Source organism: Coregonus lavaretus (assembly GCF_964263955.1).
Source record: "Coregonus lavaretus genome assembly, chromosome: 29".
Lineage (NCBI taxonomy): Eukaryota > Metazoa > Chordata > Actinopteri > Salmoniformes > Salmonidae > Coregonus > Coregonus lavaretus.
The window spans coordinates 20950259-20970737 of record NC_140016.1 but is presented as its reverse complement, the minus strand read 5'-3'; the positions used below and the strand labels follow the sequence as shown (position 1 = coordinate 20970737).

Sequence of the window (20479 nt, the reverse complement as noted above, 5' to 3'; positions counted from 1 at the left end):
TCCCTCCCCTCCCCTCCCTCCCTCCCTCCTCCCTCCCTCCCTCCCTCCCTCCCTCCTCCCTCCCTCCCTCCCTCCCTCCCTCCCTCCCGTGGGCATGACTGCCCTGGGTGAGGGACTGCTCTGCCATGCCCTGGCTGTGCCCTCTCTGTAACCCTGTCAGACAGACGCTGATCCACCCAGGTGCCCAATGGACCCAGCGGCGTGCCACACTGCCCTACCATGCCGCCAGGCATCCACAACCAGGAGACCCCTGCTCACCCCAGACCAAACACACCGCGCTCATGCCCTTCTCAGTGTAAGAGTGAGAGAGTGAAAGAAAGAAAGAAAGAGGATACCCGCTGGGCACAACAGTCTCCACTCAGGCCGAAGGTCAGACCAAGATCAATATCTCAATCAGATTGTGGAGAGAGAACTGGGGAGTGCCAGGAGAAGGCAAGGAGGGAAGTAGGGAGACGGTTCAGGGCTGGAGTAAGCAGAGTTAGGTAAGGAAAGATGGGGGTCGTTATTTTGGGCTGTGGTGTTTATGTGTGTGTGTGTGTGTGTGTGAGTGAGTGAGTGAGTGAGTGAGTAAGTGAGTGAGTGAGTGAGTGAAGAGTGAGTGAGTGAAGAGTGAGTGAGTGAGTGAGTGAGTGAGTGTGTGTGTGTGTGTGTGTGCATAACACCCTACCTGCTAGCAAAGTGCTCGATTCTGCTGTGGGTGTCTGCATGGGGTAGCTTGGGAGAGGAGCACGGCCTGGTCAAACACAGAAAAACATCATCAATACCTCTATTACTGGTTCTCCCTGGTGTGTGTGTTGGTGTGTGTCTCTGTGTGTCTCTGTGTGTTTGACTTGCAAGCCTGATGTGGCCTTTAAACCAGGAGTTTCAGACCAATGTATTGAGGTAAAACTACTCGGCCCTCAAAATAAGGCCTTATGAAATATATATTGTATTGTCTTAAAGAATGTAATTATTTAATCTAATTGAATGATAACTTATTTGCTTAGGATCTCACTTGGTGAAGGCCACATGACTGAAAATGAATTAATGCAACCATGTCTCCGTCACTAACAAATACAGTCATGGGTGTTAACTTTACAATTCACTCGAAAGACAAGGCACACTGGGAAACATGCAAATAAGGCTTTACTCTAAGCAAACTTAATTTAACACTGAAAAGTGTGGACACATATACAGTGCATTCAGAAAGTATTCAGACCCCTTGACTTTTTTCAAATGTTGTTACGTTACAGCTTATTCTAAAATTGATTAAACTGTTTTTTCCCCTGATCAATCTACACACAATACCCCATAATGACAAAGCAAATGTATTAAAAATAAAAAGCGGAAATATCAAATTTACATAAGTATTCAGACCCTTTACTCAGTACTTTGTTGAAGCACCTTTGGCAGCGATTACAGCCTCGAGTCTTCTTGGGTATAACGCTACAAGCTTGGCACACCTGTATTTGGGAAGTTTCTCCCATTCTTCTCCGTAGATCCTCTCAAGCTCTGTCAGGTTGGATGGGGAGCGTCGCTGCACAGCTATTTTCAGGTGTCTCCAGAGATGTTCGATCGGGTTCAAGTCCGGGCTCTGGCTGGGCCACTCAAGGACATTCAGAGACATGTCCCGAAGCCACTCCTGCGTTGTTTTGGCTGTGTGCTAAGGGTCGTTGTCCTGTTGGAAGGTGAACCTTCATCCCAGTCTGAGGTCCTGAGCACTCTGGAGCAGGTTTTCATCAAGGATCTCTCTGTACTTTGCTCCGTTAATCTTTTCCTCGATCCTGACTAGTCTCTCAGTCCCTGCCGCTGAAAAACATCCCCACAGCATGATGCTGCCACCACCATGCTTCAACGTAGGGATGGTGCCAGGTTTCCTCCAGACGTGACGCTTGGCATTCAGGCCAAAGAGTTCAATCTTGGTTTCATCAGACCAGATAATCTTGTTTCTCATGGTCTGAAAGTCCTTTAGATGCCTTTTGGCAAACTCCAAGCGGGCTGTCATGTGCCTTTTACTGATGAGTGGCTTCCGTCTGGCCACTCTACCATAAAGGCCTGATTGGTGGAGTGCTGCAGAGATGGTTGTCCTTCTGGAAGGTTCTCCCATCTCCACAGAGGAGATTTAACACTTTCAGTCTGATTCAGTGTTGATTCAACACTGGAGAACTTTCAGTGTGTGTGTGGGTGCGTGTGCATCTACTTTTTACAAACTTCTTAAGTCCACTTCATGTACAACCAACTACCCTCCATGTCCCAAGTCTTTTCTCCCCTCAACATAATAGAATATAACACTGTCATAAACAAGCAGTCTCTCTCTCAACAAATAAAGTCAATGACTATTTTTACAAGCTATTTTCCTGTCTTCTCTGTGCCAGTCTGTCTAGCCATCTATCTCTATAGGGGTATGACTCACGTCTCAGAGCTCTCTGCCTCCAGCACGGACTGGACAGGCAGGTAGCCCCGCTGGGGGTGCTTGCTGAAGTACTGCTTCGACCGGAACTTGTTCTTCAGCGTCTTGGCAAAGTCCCGCATCTTCTCTCCTGAGGTGGTCTGCCACATGATTTAGATGAAGGGACCGGAATGGAGGAGAGGAGTGGGGGATGGAGGGGAGGGAGGGAGGGGGTGGAGGAGAGGGAGATGAGGGGGAAGGGGTGAGGAGAGGAGAGGGGGATGGGGATGAGTGGAGGAGAGGGGGATGAGGGGGTGGAGGAGAGGAGAGTGGGATGGGGGGTGAAGGAGAGGAGAGGGGGATGGGGATGGAGTGGGAGGAGAGGAGAGGGGAAGGGGGTGGTGGAGGAGAGGGGGATGGGGGATGGAGGAGAGGAGGATGGGGGGTGGAGGAGTAGTGGGAGGACAGGAAGACAAAGTGAACCACTTTAGAATTCTCCATACTGCACATGCATGCACATACGCGTGCACGCAGGGACACACACACATACACACACACACGCGCGCATGCACACACACACACACACACACACACACACACACACACACACACACACACACACACACACACACACACACACACAAACACAAACACACAGCTAGCCAACATTCCCTAGATAGCCTTGTCTTTAACTAAACTTTCTGATAGTGCCCTACGGCTAGTCCAGTATTCTATCTCCCTCTATCTCCCTCGGACCTCACTGGCCTACCCACCTCCACTCCATCATACAACCCAGCAGCATAGGAGTCAGAGCCCAGGTGAAAAACTCCAGCTTAGCTCCACTTAAACCTTCCCCTGGTTGAAATACTGCCCTGGGAGAAATGATTTGGCACATGTCTCCCTGCCATATCTCACAGCCTCGCATTGATTGGAGTTGAAGTAGAGTGCTAGTGTGACATCCTCTTTGTGCACTCTCTTAAAGGGGCAATCTGCAATTGCTATATCCATTTCTGGACTGTTAAATTAATTATTATTGCCCATTGATTTTTGAAGAATATAACTTATAAATGCCTCATGGGCTTAGTTCAACTGTCTAACCCTATCAGAACCCACAGTATAAGTGTGTCTTACTTCATTGTACGCAAACAATGTATAGCCTCCAAACATGGTTAAAGGGATAGTACACCCAAATTACTAAATGGCATATTGGTTCCTTACCCTGTAAGCAGTCAAGGTATGACAGCAATCAATGATTTGGTTTAGTTCCCTTGGCACTGTTTTCACATGCTAAAGTTTTAGCATTTGTGGCACAAATCCCATTCAAGACATGGGACCGGGGCATTTTTCACGCATCATGTTCAAACGTCTACAAGTTACTTTGTTGAGCTTCACAATCAATTTGAGATACTTTCGGATGATTTGGACATGATGCACGAAAAATGCTAATATCTGTCCCATGACTTGAATGCTTACAAGGTAAGGAAACCAATGTGTCATTTTAAACTATAATTTTGATATCATGGACGGTCAATCCTTGCATCCATAGCTCTGTCTATGAATTTGAGAGTGGTTACATATCTCCAGCCCCAACCCTCAGCTGTTGACCGAAACAATGGAGGGGTGGCCACTTTGTTATTGTTTAAACTGCAGATTGCCTCTTTAAGAGGGAAGTGTAGAGCATATTGCGGGCTGTGTCTGAAATGGCACCCTATTTCCTACATAGTTCACTACTTTTGACCTTTAATTGGGTGACATGTGGGAGGCAGCCTGGGTGTAGTACCCCTTCTTACTGGGGTATAGTACTCCATGATGGGGTATTGGAGCTGCTTCTTTCCCTTGGTTGTGCGTCCTGTGAGGAAGCACGTCTGGCAGATGTCCACATTGAATTGTTTAAGACTGCGGTACCTGTCAGGACAGATCAGCAGAACGGACAATTATATCACAGTCAGTAACATTAGAGAGGCCCTAGTAATAGCTCTATCCTCATCCATGATGTTGTTGAATTCAAGGCTCTGTGTGTGTGTGTGTCTATGTGTGTTACATCCACCTTTCTTAATCTCTGATAGAGGTACAATAGACCCACCTGAATCCCTTGATGGGGCACTGTTTACAGATGTAACACTTGGCCTGGTGCTTGGCTGACTCGGCCACAGCCACACGCCGTAGAACAGCCAGCCACACTACTGACTGGGGCTCCAGGCTCATCCACTCCAGGAAATGAGATACCTCGATGGCTGGCTTCCCTGGGGCCTACGGGAGGAAGAACATGGGAAACATTATACCTGAGTAACTTGTGCTTGTTTTTTCTCCTGTTTGTTTGTGTGTAAAATGCTACTATCCATTACAGTTATGCAGTACAATTAAACTACCTGTAGTTCCATAGGGTTCTTCTTCTTCTTCTTCTTTTATTTTTTATTTTTTGGGGGGTAGATCAGCTTAATATTACAGATAGATTGTAACTTCCATCAATTAATTGTCTGCATCACTTCCAAACCCCCATTTATATATATACACTGCTCAAAAAAATAAAGGGAACACTTAAACAACACAATGTAACTCCAAGTCAATCACACTTCTGTGAAATCAAACTGTCCACTTAGGAAGCAACACTGATTGACAATACATTTCACATGCTGTTGTGCAAATGGAATAGACAACAGGTGGAAATTATAGGCAATTAGCAAGACACCCCCAATAAAGGACTGGTTTTGCAGGTGGTGACCACAGACCACTTCTCAGTTCCTATGCTTCCTGGCTGATGTTTTGGTCACTTTTGAATGCTGGTGGTGCTTTCACACTAGTGGTAGCATGAGACGGAGTCTACAACCCACACAAGTGGCTCAGGTAGTGCAGCTCATCCAGGATGGCACATCAATGCAAGCTGTGGCAAGAAGGTTTGCTGTGTCTGTCAGCGTAGTGTCCAGAGCATGGAGGCGCTACCAGGAGACAGGCCAGTACATCAGGAGACGTGGAGGAGGCCGTAGGAGGGCAACAACCCAGCAGCAGGACTGCTACCTCCGCCTTTGTGCAAGGAGGAGCAGGAGGAGCACTGCCAGAGCCCTGCAAAATGACCTCCAGCAGGCCACAAATGTGCATGTGTCTGCTCAAACGGTCAGAAACAGACTCCATGAGGGTGGTATGAGGGCCCGACGTCCACAGGTGGGGGTTGTGCTTACAGCCCAACACCGTGCAGGACGTTTGGCATTTGCCAGAGAACACCAAGATTGGCAAATTCACCACTGGCGCCTTGTGCTCTTCACAGATGAAAGCAGGTTCACACTGAGCACGTGACAGAGTCTGGAGACGCCGTGGAGAACGTTCTGCTGCCTGCAACATCCTCCAGCATGACCGGTTTGGCGGTGGGTCAGTCATGGTGTGGGGTGGCATTTCTTTGGGGGGCCGCACAGCCCTCCATGTGCTCGCCAGAGGTAGCCTGACTGCCATTAGGAACCGAGATGAGATCCTCAGACCCCTTGTGAGACCATATGCTGGTGCGGTTGGCCCTGGGTTCCTCCTAATGCAAGACAATGCTAGACCTCATGTGGCTGGAGTGTGTCAGCAGTTCCTGCAAGAGGAAGGCATTGATGCTATGGACTGGCCCGCCCGTTCCCCAGACCTGAATCCAATTGAGCACATCTGGGACATCATGTCTCACTCCATCCACCAACGCCAAGTTGCACCACAGACTGTCCAGGAGTTGGCGGATGCTTTATTCCAGGTCTGGGAGGAGATCCCTCAGGAGACCATCCGCCACCTCATCAGGAGCATGCCCAGGCGTTGTAGAGAGGTCATACAGGCATGTGGAGGCCTCATTTTGACTTGTTTTAATGACATTACATCAAAGTTGGATCAGCCTGTAGTGTGGTTTTCCACTATAATTTTGAGGGTGACTCCAAATCCAGACCTCCATGGGTTGATAAATTTGATTTCCATTGATAATTTTTGTGTGATTTTGTTGTCAGCACATTCAACTATGTAAAGAAAAAAGTATTTAATAAGATTATTTCATTCATCCAGATCTAGGATGTGTTATTTTAGTGTTCCCTTTATTTTTTTGAGCAGTGTATATACACATACACATACATATATATATATATATATATATATATATATATATATATATATATATATATATATATATATATATATATATACATATATACATACATATACACACACACACATACATACACACATACATACATACGTACATACATACACATACTTATCCTTTAAAAAATATATATATTCCCCTTTATTACTTTCCAACCCCGCCACCCTTTCCCTACTTGGAGTAAACTAGTGAACAACAATGCTTAGGCCTCTACTTCCAGCTTATACTTACTATCTACATTTTATGGACACAGTCAATTTTACAATAATTATATTTTGTTTGTTTTTTCTCCTGAAGTTCTTCTACTCTCAACCTCTCCGATCATTTTACAACCTATATACTTATTATGGACACAGTATGCTTACATTATTAGTTATCTTGTTATTATTTGTTGTTAGTTGTTATTAGTACCATCCTTCAATTCCATTCAACACCACCCATCTATCTCTTAACACCATCCATATAGGATTTCTATTTGCCATATATATTTCAACTGTACTGTGATGTCTTACAAAAGTTCTGAACCTTTCTATTCTCATTGTTTCTACAGATTGTGAATTGAAAATAAACATTTTTGCTAAAAGTATTATTATATTATTGATCGATTGACTATGACTTTTCTATCTGCAAGGTTAGCTCCAGGTAAATATTGCAATCCTTTAGCCATTCCTGGACCACTGCGCCTCCCAAGTGGTTCGAATCCAGGCTCTGCTGTAGCCGGCCACAACCGGGAGACCAATGGGGCGGCGCACAATTGGCCCAGGGTAGGGGAGGGAATGGCCGGCAGGGAGGTAGCTCAGTTGGTAGAGCATGGTGTTTGCAACGCCAGGGTTGTGGGTTCGATTCCCACGGGGGGCCAGTATAAAAAAAGAATAATGTATTCACTAACTGTAAGTCGCTCTGGATAAGAGCGTCTGCTAAATGATGTAAATGTAATGTAAATGTGTCCAAAAGCAAGCTACAAATGGACAGTACCAAAACAAATGATCTAATGATTCTGTCTCTTCGCAGCAAAATCTGCAGAGCTGGGAAGATTGTATCCCCCATATAAATAACGTTGTATTGGTAGCAAGAATTTTATATAATAATTTAAATTGAAAGATTCTAAATTTTGAATCCGGTGTCGTTTTGCGTATCAGTTCATAAACACTATGCCATTGGATCGGTACGTCAAAAATCTCTTCCCAACTATTTTGAAATCTATATGGGTGTCATGGATTCAGCCGAGGCTGCCCCTCCTCCTTGCTCGGGCAGGCTTCGGCGTTCGTCGTCACCGGAGTACTAGCTGCTACCGATCCATGTATCTATGTTCAACTTGTTTTGTCTTTATTGGTCACACCTGTTTCCCATTATGTAGTTATGTCTTCCCTATATAACCCTCTGTCTCACACTGTGTGTTGTGTGTGTTTGTTCATGTTTCGGTTGTCGTTAGTGTGCGGGTTTGTTCCCTCCCTGCGTGGAGGTTGTTGTTCTTTCTTTTACCTTCGAGTAAAGTACGCCTTTTGATTAGCTCTGTGTCCTGCGCCTGACTTCGCCTACTGCATTACACTGACGCCCTGACAATGGGACGGCTGTCAATCCTTTGGTCCTTAAATGAAACTGATATACTTTTTTATTTATCACAGTTTTCCTTAAGTGTTCTTATTAGTAGGTAATTACATATTCCCTTAAAGTTACCCTGGAAGAACTCTGTTAAAAGCACAAATACATAAACAGGAGGTTGATATGTCTCCTCCTGCTCGGTTTGCGCCCAGATTAAGGCACCTAGGCACCTCCCAGCGGGTTAGTTACAACCTTTACCAGTTCCACAACGACCATGGTCTCACCTAAGTGTTGATTTCCTGACTGATCTTCCCCTCTCCCAAGGTAACACCACCATCCTGGTCGTTGTGGACCGCTTTTCCAAGGCCTGCCGCCTCCTTCCTCTGCCCGGTCTCCCCAAAGCTCTGCAAACTGCGGAGGCCCTGTTTACACACGTCTTCCGGAACTACGGGGTACCAGAGGATATAGTGTCTGACCGAGGTCCCCAGTTCACATCCAGGGTCTGGAAGGCGTTCATGGAACATCTGGGGGTCTCGGTCAGCCTGACCTCTGGGTTCCACCCCGACTCTAATGGGCAGGTGGAACGGGTAAATCAGGATGTGGGTAGGTTCCTGCGGTCCTACTGCCAGGACCGGCCGGGGGAGTGGTCGGTGTTCTTGCCATGGTGAGGCCCCGGTCTTCGTACCGGGGGATCGGGTCTGGCTCTCGACCCAGAATCTGCCCTTCCGCCTGTCCTGCCGGAAGCTGAGCCCGCGGTTTGTGGGGCCGTTCAAAGTCCTGAGGAGAATCAACGAGGTCACCTATAGGTTATTACTTCCCCCTGATTACCATATTAACCCCTCATTTCATGTGTCTCTCCTCAGGCCGGTGGTGGCTGGTCCGCTCCAGGAGTCTGAGGTGCGGGAGGTCCCTCCACCTCCTCTGGACATCGAGGGGTCCCCGGTGTACTCTGTCCGCTCCATCCTGGATTCGAGGCGTCGGGTGGGGGGCTTTCAGTACCTCGTGGAGTGGGAGGGGTACGGTCCGGAGGAACGGTGCTGGGTCCCGGTGAGGGATATCCTCGATCCCTCCCTGTTGCGGGATTTCCACCGTCGCCATCCGGCTCGCCCTGCTCCCCGAGGCCGGGGTCGGCGCGCTGCTGGAGCTGCGCGTCAAGGGGGGGTACTGTCACAACTTCCGCCGAGGCTGCCTCCCCTCCTTGTTCGGGCAGGCTTCGGCGTTCGTCGTCACCGGCTTACTAGCCACTGCCGCTCCATATATCATCATTCCATTTGTCTTGTCACACCTGGTTCATATCCCCTCATTAGTCTGTGTATGTATTCCCTCTGCCCCCTTGTCCTTGTGGGTGATTGTTTTATGTGAGTTGAGTGTATCTCGGTGGAGCTACTCATTTCTTGTGTTGCCAGGGTAGATTATTTCCCTATGCCTGTATTTTGTTGGAGCTACCTGTACCTTGTATTGCCGGGGTAGCTTGTTCCCTTGTGCCTGTATTTTGTTGTCGCTATCCAGCGCAACTGTGTATGACGGAATAAACTCTGTATTCTGTGGTTTACCCTCCTGCGCCTGACTCCTTCTAATCACACTCATCACACTTTTCTCTCCTCTCCTCTATTCTCCTCAAATCTCCTCTCTTCCCCTCAACTCTCCTGTCCTAAACTCTCCTCAACTCTCATCTCCTCAGCACTCCTCTCCTCCCATCTCCTCAGCTCTTCTCTCCTCTCCTCAACTCAACCGCTCCTCTCTGCTCTTTTCTCTGCCCTGCCCTGCTCACCTCTCCTCAAGTCTCCTCAACTTTCCTCAGCTCTCCTCAGCTCTCCTCAACTCTTCTCAACTCTCCTCTCCTCAACTCAACCGCTCCTCTCCTCTCTGCTCTTTTCTCTGCCCTGCTCACCTCTCCTCAACTCTCCTCTCCTCAACTCTCCTCTCCTTTCTGCTCTATGGTTCAGTCGCCAGCTCTGATTGTGGGGGGACAAATGTTTCAACATACTGAACACACTGAGTACATACTGAACACACCTAGTACACTGCACTGGATATATGGATTGTTCTGGCCACATCCAAACTGACTGTCCACAGTATCAATAACTATAAGAACTGGACACACTGACTGTCCACAGTATCAATAACTATTAGAACTGGACACAGTGACTGTCCACAGTATCAATAGCTATTAGAACTGGACCCACTGACTGTCCACAGTATCAATAACTATTAGAACTGGACACAGTGACTGTCCACAGTATCAATAACTATTAGAACTGGACACAGTGACTGTCCACAGTATCAATAGCTATTAGAACTGGACCCACTGACTGTCCACAGTATCAATAACTATTAGAACTGGACACAGTGACTGTCCACAGTATCAATAACTATTAGAACTGGACACAGTGACTGTCCACAGTATCAATAGCTATTAGAACTGGACCCACGGACTGTCCACAGTTTCAATAACTATTAGAACTGGACCCACGGACTGTCCACAGCATCAATAACTATTAGAACTGGACCCACTGACTGTCCACAGTTTCAATAACTATTAGAACTGGACACACTGACTACACAAAGCCACGACACACAAAACACACACAACTTACACTCTCCATGGCCTCACAGAGTACAACAGACTGGTCTCTCTATACATACAGAGCATGGAGGGCCACATCACAGCATGCTTACTGTAGTGTAACTCCCTCCCTCCCTCTGATCCTGCCATCCTCCATGTAGAGCCAAACCCATCTGCCCCTATGTCATCAATGACTCCGCTACACCTCTCCGCTACACCCTACACCCACAAGAGGAGCTAGCGCACGTCATCCCCTCACTTTGACTTCATTACCATGCCAACTTGATAAATTGTTTATTTGGGCACTTCTGATTGGCACTACACTGATAATGAAATCTGCTCATAAAAGACTTGACATAAAGCAAATAGACTTGACAAACAGGCTGATATCAGAAGCATGGACGGGAATCGAGCGAGATTTAATTAAGGGTTGGCTGTAAAAAAGTGAAGAATTAGGGGTTTTAGAAAGGTTTTAAAAAAGCCAACTCCCAAAAACCTAGTCCCTACTTGTCCCAAACCTATAATTAAAGGGACTGCTTTATAAATACATTTATCTCCTGAGCTAAATGCCACGAGGCGGGATTTCAAAAAGCTGAACCCCCATGTTTGAGAGTGGGAATGGCAATGCCCTCAGCAACAGAAGTGTTGTTGACAGTTCTTCCATGTCTCCATCTGCTAACTGTAAAACTTTAAAATAATGTTATATGGTTCCCCCAACACAGTCTTTTAAACCCGATTAATTTCACAAATATCCTTAAAAACATGTCCACAGACCACATTGGTTCACACAGGATTTCACTCAGAATGAATAATTGCATCAGTAACACGATCAATGCCCCGCACATAGTGCATTGTAAGCACATTTATAATGCTTAAAGGCCCAGTGCAGTCAAAAACTAGATTTTATATATATTCCCATATATACTGTGGAATAATACTGTGAAATTGTGAAAATTATGATTATGCCCTTTTAGTGTAAGCGCTGTTTGAAAAGACCCCCTGAAATCTCAGCCTGTTTTGGTGAGATACAGTTTTGGACTGCCTGGTGACATCTCCAATAACAAATAGAATTTCAAATCTCTCTGCCAATAACAGCTCACGCAGACCACTCCCAGACAGTCCAAGCAAAATTCTGGCTTGAGAAATTGCGTGGTGTCTGCGTGCGTGCCTGCCTGCCTGCGTGTACGTATGTATGTGTTTGCAGCCTGCGCGTGTGTGTGTGTCTGTCTGTCTGTGTGTCTGTCTGTGTGTGTGTGTGTGTGTGTGTGTGTGTGTGTGTAGTTATCTCACCATGCGGAAGCAGCTGCGTACACTGGGCTCCACGTTGCTCCCTCCGAAGGCGGCCACCTCTCCCAGCTGTCGGGGGATCTGGATGGCTTCATAGAGCAGCATACTGAGGTAACGCTGGTCTGTCAGACCCCCTGGACCAGACACCTGCCTGAACAGGTCTGACAAAACATATCGGGTTAATACTATGTGTGTGTGTGTGTGACACTATGTTCACCCATGTGTAATGTGTAGTATCTAAGCCTGTGTGTAATGTGTAGTATCTAAGCCTGTGTGTAATGTGTAGTATCTAAGCCTGTGTGTAATGTGTAGTATCTAAGCCTGTGTGTAATGTGTAGTATCTAAGCCTGTGTGTAATGTGTAGTATCTAAGCCTGTGTGTAATGTGTAGTATCTAAGCCTGTGTGTAATGTGTAGTATCTAAGCCTGTGTGTAATGTGTAGTATCTAAGCCTGTGTGTAATGTGTAGTATCTAAGCCTGTGTGTAATGTGTAGTATCTAAGCCTGTGTGTAATGTGTAGTATCTAAGCCTGTGTGTGTATACAGTATGTCTGTTTGTGTGAATGAGCGTATATTACATCTACTATTCACACCTATGCATACAGTGCATTCGGAAAGTATTCAGATCTCTTCACTTTTTCCACATTGACTTTTTCCACATCACTCAGACAGAGCTCCAGAGTTCCTCTGTGGAGATGGGAGAACCTTCCAGAAGGATAACCATCTCTGCAGCACTCCACCAATCAGGCCTTTATGGTAGAGTGGCCAGAAGGAAGCCACTCCTCAGTAAAAGGCACATGACAGCCCGCTTGGAGTTTGCCAAAAGGCACCTAAAGGACTCTCAGACCATGAGAAACAAGATTCTCTGGTATGATGAAACCAAGATTAAACTCTTTGGCCTGAACGCCAAGCGTCACATCTGGAGGAGACCTGGCACCATCCCTACGTTGAAGCATGGTGGTGGCAGCATCATGCTGTGGGGATGTTTTTCAGTGGCAGGGTCTGGGAGACTAGTCAGGATCGAGGGAAAGATTAACGGAGCAAAGTACAGAGAGATCCTTGATGAAAACCTGCTCCATAGCGCTCAGGACCTCAGACTGGGGCGAAGGTTCACCTTCCAACAGAACAATGACCCTAAGCACACAGCCAAGACAACGCAGGAGTGGCTTCAGGACAAGACTCTGAATGTCCTTGAGTGGCCCAGCCAGAGCCCGGACTTGAACCCAATCTAACATCTGTGAAGAGACCTGAAAATAGCTGTGCAGCGACGCTCCCCATCCAACCTGACACGGCTTGAGAGAATCTGCAGAGAAGAATGGGAGAAACTCCCCAAATACAGGTGTGCCAAGCTTGTAGCGTCATACCAAAAGGTGCTTCAACAAAGTACTGAGTAAAGGGTCTGAATACTTATGTAAATGTGATATTTCAGTTTTCTGTTTTTAATACATTTGCTTTGTCATTATGGGGTATTGTGTGTAGATTGATGAGGGAAAAAAACTGTTTAATCCATTTTAGAATAAGGCTGTAACGTAACAAAATGTGGAAAAAGTCCAGGGGTCTGAATACTTTACCAATGCACTGTATGTACCCACATCCATGTTCTCAGTGTTTCTCTATGTGTGTGGCCGATATTTCCCTCTGACTGTATCTAGGTCTGTTGGGAGAGAGAGAGCTACAGTAGAGAGAGAGAGAGAGAGAGAGAGAGAGAGAGGAGGGGCAACCGTGTTGATCTAATTGCAGACAACGGGCTGCATTAGTGCTCGCTGCCTCGTCAGGCTCTGAAAGGGGCCTTCATCTGCGAGTCGTGACTCTGCCTGTCACTGAGGAGATGGATACTGACAGCTGTGTGAAGGTGCTGCACAATGCCATTATAAATAGCACCAGCCCCAGCCTGCCTGCCTCTCCCATGCACATGACTCAGGAGGGAGTAGAAGACACTGACACCTGCATGTTAAACAGTCTGATAATGTCAGCCTCTACCCCACACACACACACACACACGTCGTCAGCCTCTCTACCCTAGTAATGTGGAACCCTTGAACACACTCATGCGCACACACACACACACACAAACACACACACACACACAAAAACACTGTGTCTGCCATACTGCCACGCTGCCACGTTCACTCATTCACCAGATGTGCCCGTTGTTTACTAGCATAATCAGGTATCATCTCTCCTCTGAGCTTAGGAGACAAAATGTGTGATCAATCACTGGGACAAACTGGCATGGCTGGCATCACTGCTCCCCTCTACCCTCACAAGCATCCAGGGGCATGCCTTTCCTGCTTTGTCGGCCATAACAAAAGACTCAAAATCTGTCAATCAATTTTTACGAGCTGTCACAGATGGTGTGCCAACTGACAGTGGGCCTGCCCTGACCTGCTGGGGCTAAAGTCTTGTATCCCGTGACTTTCTGTTCCAGGTCTCTCACTATGGATGACAGCGCTCATTCTCTCTCCTCCCCCTCTTCTTCACATATTTAAAAGGCTGTGTCGTAAAATGTGGTTACAAAGAAGCTGTAAAATGGTTTTACTTCCCTTGAGCTGGCCACCAGTGAAATATTAGAGCATAATTGAAAATCGAAAAGGGAAGCCAGAGGGGCCCAGAGAGAGAGCTGAGTGTGGTGAGTGTGGGTCTTCTCTCTACCATAGTGTCTTCTCTCTGCTTAAAAGCCCTATGTACTTTGAACAGAGAGAGAGAGAGAGAGAGAGAGAGAGAGCACACCGAGAGAGAGAGAGAGATAGAGAGAGAGAGAGAGAGACAGAGAGAGAGAGAGAGAGAGAGAGAGAGAGAGAGAGAGAGAGAGAGAGAGAGAGAGAGAGAGAGAGAGAGAGAGAGAGAGAGAGAGAAGAAAGAGAGAGCGCACCGAGAGAGAGAGAGCGCGAGAGAGAGAGCGAGAGAGAGAGAGACAGAGCCTTTCTACATTATTATACAGCAGAGTAATTTCCTCCATTAGGCTAAGTGGTTGTCTTCATGTAATGCTTGCAATCAGGCTGGTTTGTTTTTGTCCTTATTTAGGGGGCTGCAGTGCTGTGATGTCTACATGAACGGGTCTCATACTTACATTTATACTTCTCCTGAACATCCGCATTGCACAGGCTCACCAGTCCCGTCTTGAAGGAGAGGACGCGCATCTTCCCATTGCGACCACTAGGGAGAAAGGAGGAGGGCAGGACAGAAAGAGAGAGAGAGAGACAGAAAGATTGTTATATATACAGTGCTTTCGGGAAGTATTCAGACCCCTTGACCTTTTCCACATTTTGTTACATTACAGCCTTATTCTAAAATGGATTAAATAAAAACAAATCCTCATCAATCTATTATTATTATTATTATTATTATACAATACCCCATAATGACAAAGCGAAAACTGGTTAGTAGAAATTTTGGCAAATGTATAAAAAAAACAACCATAAGTATTCAGACCCTTTGCTATGAGACTTCGAAATTGAGCTCAGGTGCATTCTGTTTCCATTGATAATTTTTTAGATGTTTCTACAACTTGATTGGAGTCCACCTGTGGTAAATTCAATTGATTGGACATGATTTGGAAAGGCACACACCTGTATATATAAGGTCCCACAGTTGACAGTGCATGTAAGAACAAAAACTAAGCCATGAGGTCGAAGGAATTGTCCATGGAGCTCCGAGACAGGATTGTGTTGAGGCACAGATCTGGGGAAGGGTACCAAAACATTTCTGCAGCATTGAAGGTCCCCAAGAACACAGTGGCCTCCATCATTCTGAAATGGAAGAAGTTTGGAATCACCAAGACTCTTCCTAGAGCTGGCCACCCGGCCAAAATGAGCAATCGGGGGAGAAGGGCCTTGGTCAGGGAGGTGACCAAGAACCCGATGGTCACTCTGACAGAGCTCCAGAGTTCCTCTGTGGAGATGGGAGAACCTTCCAGAAGGATAACCATCTCTGCAGCACTCCACCAATCAGGCTTTTATGGCAGAGTGGCCAGACGGAAGACACTCCTCAGTAAAAGGCACATGACAGCCCGCTTGGAGTTTGCCAAAAGGCACTTAAAGGACTCTCAGACCATGAGAAACAAGATTCTCTGGTCTGATGAAACCATGATTGAACACTTTGGCCTGAATGCCAAGTGTCACGTCTGGAGGAAACCTGGCACCATCCCTACAGTGAAGCATGGTGGTGGAAGCATCATGCTGTGGGGATGTTTTTCAGTGCCAAAGGACTGGGAGACTAGTCAGGATCGAGGGGAAGATTAACGGAGCAAAGTACAGAGAGATCCTTGATGAAAACCTGCTCCAGAGCACTCAGGACCTCAGACTGGGTCGAAGGTTCACCTTCCAACAGGACAATTACCCTAAGCACACAGCCAAGACAACACGGATCCCCCCCCCCCCCCCCCCCAACTGCATAGACTTTTAAAGGTTAATTAATTATAAATTATGGAATTATGAAAAATATTAATAACATTCCACCCATGAGGCCACTAGGTAATTTAAAATTTGCTGTTCAGGAGTCTTATGGCTTGGGGGTAAAAGCTGTTAAGAAGCCTTTTGGACCTAGACTTGGTGCTCCAGTACCGCTTGCCGTGCGGTAGCAGAGAGAACAGTCTATGACTAGGGTGGCTGGAGTCTTTTATAATTTTTAGGGCCTTCCTCTGACACCGCCTGGTATATAAGTCCTGGATGGCAGGAAGCTTGGCCCCAGTGATGTACTGGGCCGTACGCACTACCCTCTGTCGTGCCTTGCGGTCGGAGGCCGAGCAGTTGCCATACCAAGCGGTGATGCAACCAGTCAGGATGCTCTCTATGGTGCAGCTGTATAACTTTTTGAGGATCTGAGGACCCATGCCAAATCTTTTCAGTCTCCTGAGGGGGAATAGGCTTTGTCGTGCCCTCTTCACGACCATGATAGTTTGTTGGTGATGTGGACACCAAGGAACTTGAAGCTCTCAACCTGTTCCACTACAGCCCCGTCAATGAGAATGGGAGCATGCTCAGTCCTCTTTTTTTTCCTGTAGTCCACAATCATCTCCTTTGTCTTGATCACATTGAGGGAGAGGTTGTTATCCTGCCACTTCACGGCCAGGTCTCTGACCTCCTCCCTATAGGCTGTCTCATCATTGTCAGTGATCAGGCTTACCACTGTTGTGTCGTCGGCAAACTTAATGATGGTGTTGGAGTTGTGCCTGGCCATGCAGTCATGGGTGAACAGGGAGTACAGGAGGGGACTGAGCACACACCCTTCAGGATCAGCGTGGCAGATGTGTTGTTACCTACCCTTACCACCTGGAGCGGCCCGTCAGGAAGTCCAGGATCCAGTTGCAGAGGGAGGTGTTTAGTCCCAGGGTCCTTAGCTTAGTGATGAGCTTTGAGGGCACTATGGTGTTGAACGCTGAGCTGTAGTCAATGAATAGCATTCTCACGTAGGTGTTCATCTTGTCCAGGTGGGAAAGGGCAGTGTGGAGTGCAATAGAGATTGCATCATCTGTGGATCTGTTGGGGCGGTATGCATATTGGAGTGGGGTCTAGGGTTTCTGGGATAATGGTGTTGATGTGAGCCATGACCAACCTTTCAAAGCACTTCATGGCTACAGACGTGAGCGCTACGGTTCGGTAGTCATTTAGGGAAGTTATCGTAGTGTTCTTGGGCACAGGGACTATGGTGGTCTGCTTGAAACATGTTGGTATTACAGACTCAGTCAGGGACATGTTGAAAATGTCAGTGAAGACACTTGCCAGTTGGTCAGCGCATGCCCTGAGGCCTTGTGAATGTTGACCTGCTTAAAAGTCTTACTCACATCGGCTACAAAAAGCGTGATCACACAGTCATCCGGAACAGCTGATGCTCTCATGCATGCTTCAGTGTTGCTTGCCTCGAAGCGAGCATAGAAGTGATTTAGCTCGTCTGGTAGGCTTGTGTCACTGGGCAGCTCGCGGCTGTGCTTCCCTTTGTAGTCTGTAATAGTTTTCAAGCCCTGCCACATCCGACGAGCATCAGAGCCGGTGTAGTACGATTCAATCTTAGTCCTGTATTGACTCTTTGCCTGTTTGATGGTTCATCGGAGGGCATAGCGGGATTTCTTATAAGCGTCCGGGTTAGAGTCCCGCTCCTTGAAAGCGGCAGCTCTAACCTTTAACTCAGTGCGGATGTTGCCTGTAATCCATGGCTTCTGGTTGGGGTATGTGCTTGACTGCAGGAAAGGGTTCCTGACAGTGTGGAAGGCCAGGAAACATGAGCCACAGGGGGTGTACAGACCCTAGAGCTGTGCTGCTGGGGCATGAACACTGAGTATACAAAACATTAAGAACACCTGCTCTTTCCATGACATAGACTGACCAGGTGAATCCAGGTGAAAACTATGATCCCTTATTGATGTCACTTGTTAAGTCCACTTCAATCATTGTAGATGAGGGGGGGGGGACAGGTTAAAGAAGGAATTTTAAGCCTTGAGACAATTGAGACATGGATTGTGTAGTCCGCTGTAGCTCAGTTGGTAGAGCATGGCACTTGCAACGCCAGTGGGTTCTTTTCCCACGGGGGGCCAGTATGAAAATGTATGCACTCACTAACTGTAAGTCGCTCTGGATAAGAGTGTCTGCTAAATGACTAAAATGTAAATGTAAATTGTGTGAGTGTGCCATTCAGAGGGTGAATGGGCAAGAGATTTAAGTGCCTTTGAACGGGGTATGGTAGCAGGTGTCAGGCGCACTGGTTTGTGTCAAGAACTGCAACGCTGCTAGGGTTTTCACGCTCAACAGTTTCCCATGTGTATCAAGAATAAAGGACATCCTAAAGGACATCCAGCAAACTTGACACAACTGTGGGAAGCATTGGAGTCAACATGGGCCAGCATCCCTGTGGAACGCTTTGGACACCTTGTAGAGTCCATGCCTCGACGAATTGAGGCTGTTCTGAAGGCTAAAGGAGGTGCAACTCAACGCTCCCCATCCAACCTGACAGAGCTTGAGAGGATCTGCAGAGAAGAATGGAAGAAACTCCCCAAATACAGGTATGCCAAGCTTGTAGCATCATACCCAAGAAGGTTATTCAACAAAGTACTGAGTAAAGGGTCTGAATACTTATGTAAAAAACTATTTAATCCATTTTAGAATAAGGCTGTAAATTAATAAAATTTGGAAAAAGTGAAGGGGTTTGAATACTTTCCGAATGCACTGTATATATATCTATATATTTTTTGGTACACATATTTAACCCCTTATTATTTGCCACAAAACTACTTCCATTCATTTGTATGGGTTACCTTCAGACGAGTCCCACGACCCTTGTGTGGGTCATAGAGCAAAAACACCATCGTGCCAAACTGTTCGGACAGTACAGATGTTTTCATGAGAAGACAGATTTTCGGCATGTCTCATGGTCTGACAAACATCGCTGTAGCTCAGCCACCTTCCACCGCAGATGTGGAAGCATTGGATTGAGACTGATATCTCTATACTGATATCTCTATACTGATATCTCTATACTGATATCTCTATACTGATATCTCTAGCTTAAACTGACAGATTTTGATGGGGAGTGTTGTATTATGTTACTTAGATTGACGCGCGGGTGCATCAATAGACTCTTAATTAATAAACTTCATAAACATTTAAAAAAACACAAATCTGGTGTTTCAATGTGAAACAGTTTTGTTATATTTCAGTCTTCTGTGATGTTTATAAAGTGTAATATTGGGATGCAAACTCAAAATTGAATACATTTCCACTCTATATCTGACAGAGTACAGGTATCTTCTCTTCTTTAAGCCCATGACAATGTGTGTGAGGTGTATACTTTTGTTTCAAAGTAGATTTGTTCTCTGTGTGACCCTGATTTAGCCCACTGCAGTAACAGTTTTTATGCCTACCCCAACAGGTACTTTACTAGGCATTCTCTTCGCTTGTTGGCTACACTATACCTAGGCCCTCCAACGTATAGGTCCAGAGTCAGCCCCAACCCCAAGCCTGTACACCACCCACTCAGGACAGAAAACACCACAGATGCTGCACTGTCTCCTCCTCCCCACATAACAGTTCGTAGCAAAAGCCCCGTGAATAAAGAGAGAGAGAGAGAGAGAGAGAGCTAGAGAGATAGAAATATTTTTATTTATTTCACCTTTATTTAACCAGGTAAGCCAGTTGAGAACAAGTTCTCATTTACAACTGCGACCTGGCCAAGATAAAGCAAAGCAGTGCGATAAAAACAACAACACAGAGTTACATGTGGGTTAAACAAAACATAAAGTCAAAAATACAAACAGAAAATATATATACAGTGTGTGCGAATGTAGTAAGTTATGGAGGTAAGGCAATAAATAGGCCATAGTGCAAAATAGTTACAATTTCGTATTAACACTGGAACAAGGTAGTGGGTTCGATCCCCGGGACCACCCATACACACAAAAAAAATGTATGCACGCATGACTGTAAGTCGCTTTGGATAAAAGCGTCTGCTAAATGGCATATTATTATTATTATGATAGATGTGCAAAATATGATGTGCAAATAGAGATACTGGGGTGCAAATTAGCAAAATAAATAACAATATGGGGTGAGGTAGTTGGGTGGGCTAATTTCAGAATGGCTGTGTACAGGTGCAGTGATCGGTAAGCTGCTCTG

The 20479-nt window shown here is 46.3% G+C and overlaps 1 protein-coding gene across 1 annotated transcript in view; it reads right to left on the bottom strand.

Moving 5' to 3' along the window:
- Positions 1–20479, bottom strand: part of LOC311104607 (dystrophin-related protein 2-like) — a gene marked incomplete at both ends in the record, with an annotated part of 79062 nt that overhangs the window by 12655 nt on the left and 45928 nt on the right. The window contains 6 exons of the mRNA XM_084146475.1: positions 668–733; positions 2393–2529; positions 4159–4273; positions 4452–4618; positions 11881–12038; positions 14947–15032. Coding sequence (XP_084002601.1) covers positions 668–733; positions 2393–2529; positions 4159–4273; positions 4452–4618; positions 11881–12038; positions 14947–15032 — 729 coding nt within the window. The remainder of the gene's footprint in view (positions 1–667; positions 734–2392; positions 2530–4158; positions 4274–4451; positions 4619–11880; positions 12039–14946; positions 15033–20479) is intronic.